The sequence below is a fragment of the Brassica oleracea genome, unplaced genomic scaffold, assembly GCF_000695525.1.
Source record: "Brassica oleracea var. oleracea cultivar TO1000 unplaced genomic scaffold, BOL UnpScaffold08335, whole genome shotgun sequence".
Lineage (NCBI taxonomy): Eukaryota > Viridiplantae > Streptophyta > Magnoliopsida > Brassicales > Brassicaceae > Brassica > Brassica oleracea.
The window spans coordinates 1-645 of record NW_013624856.1 but is presented as its reverse complement, the minus strand read 5'-3'; the positions used below and the strand labels follow the sequence as shown (position 1 = coordinate 645).

The 645-nt window shown below is 40.9% G+C and overlaps 1 protein-coding gene across 1 annotated transcript; it reads right to left on the bottom strand.

Annotated features, from left to right (window-relative positions):
- Nucleotides 1–78: 78 nt before the first annotated feature.
- LOC106322159 lies at nt 79–638 on the bottom strand (the record flags this gene model as incomplete). The annotated part of the gene is made up of 2 exons (XM_013760301.1): nt 242–638; nt 79–140 (listed from the first exon to the last, which is right to left on the bottom strand). Coding segments are annotated over exons 1-2 (407 nt in total), but the record flags the coding sequence as incomplete, so codon positions are not given.
- Nucleotides 639–645: the final 7 nt, after the last annotated feature.

Here is a 645-nt window from a genome sequence, read left to right as displayed (position 1 = left end):
TGAAGTGATCAGAGGAATAATGAGGAGATAAATATAAAAGTTCAGGCCTGATTTGAATCTCCAAAGTCATATACTAACCTCAGTAAAGCAGATCGTTTCTCCTCAACCAAATTGCAGAGTTCACCCTTCAACCGAAGAACCTAGAGAAGTTGTTGAAACTCTTTCAAGTGAAAAGCATTAAAAGGTGGGAGAAATGTTATCATTAATTATAAGTTAAACATAAAGAATGACACAAAGTTACCTGTCCTTGAAGGTCTTGAAAATAATCAATCTCTCCATCCCCAGTCAGGCAAATCAAGACATCGTCTGCGTTACTGCTGGATCCTGATTCAGAACGAGACAGCGAGGCTTTGCTGAAATTTAACAAAACTGATTTTGGATCTTGCTTAGAATTATATAATTTGCTTGCGAGGAGGTCTTTCGAATCCCTCCAAGCTTGAAGCCCCTTTAATCTTTCCTCAAATGCAGCCATCACAGCTGGCCTGTGCTTGCTTCTTAACTCCTGCAACCTACATTCGTTTACATCTTGGTAACCCATGCAAGCAGTGAAGACGAGCTGGCTGCTATCAAACGTTGAGCCAGTCATTGATTGAAGCAGAGTAATCGCATCTCCAGCGTCCTTGGTTGTAATTAGTGTAGGACCTG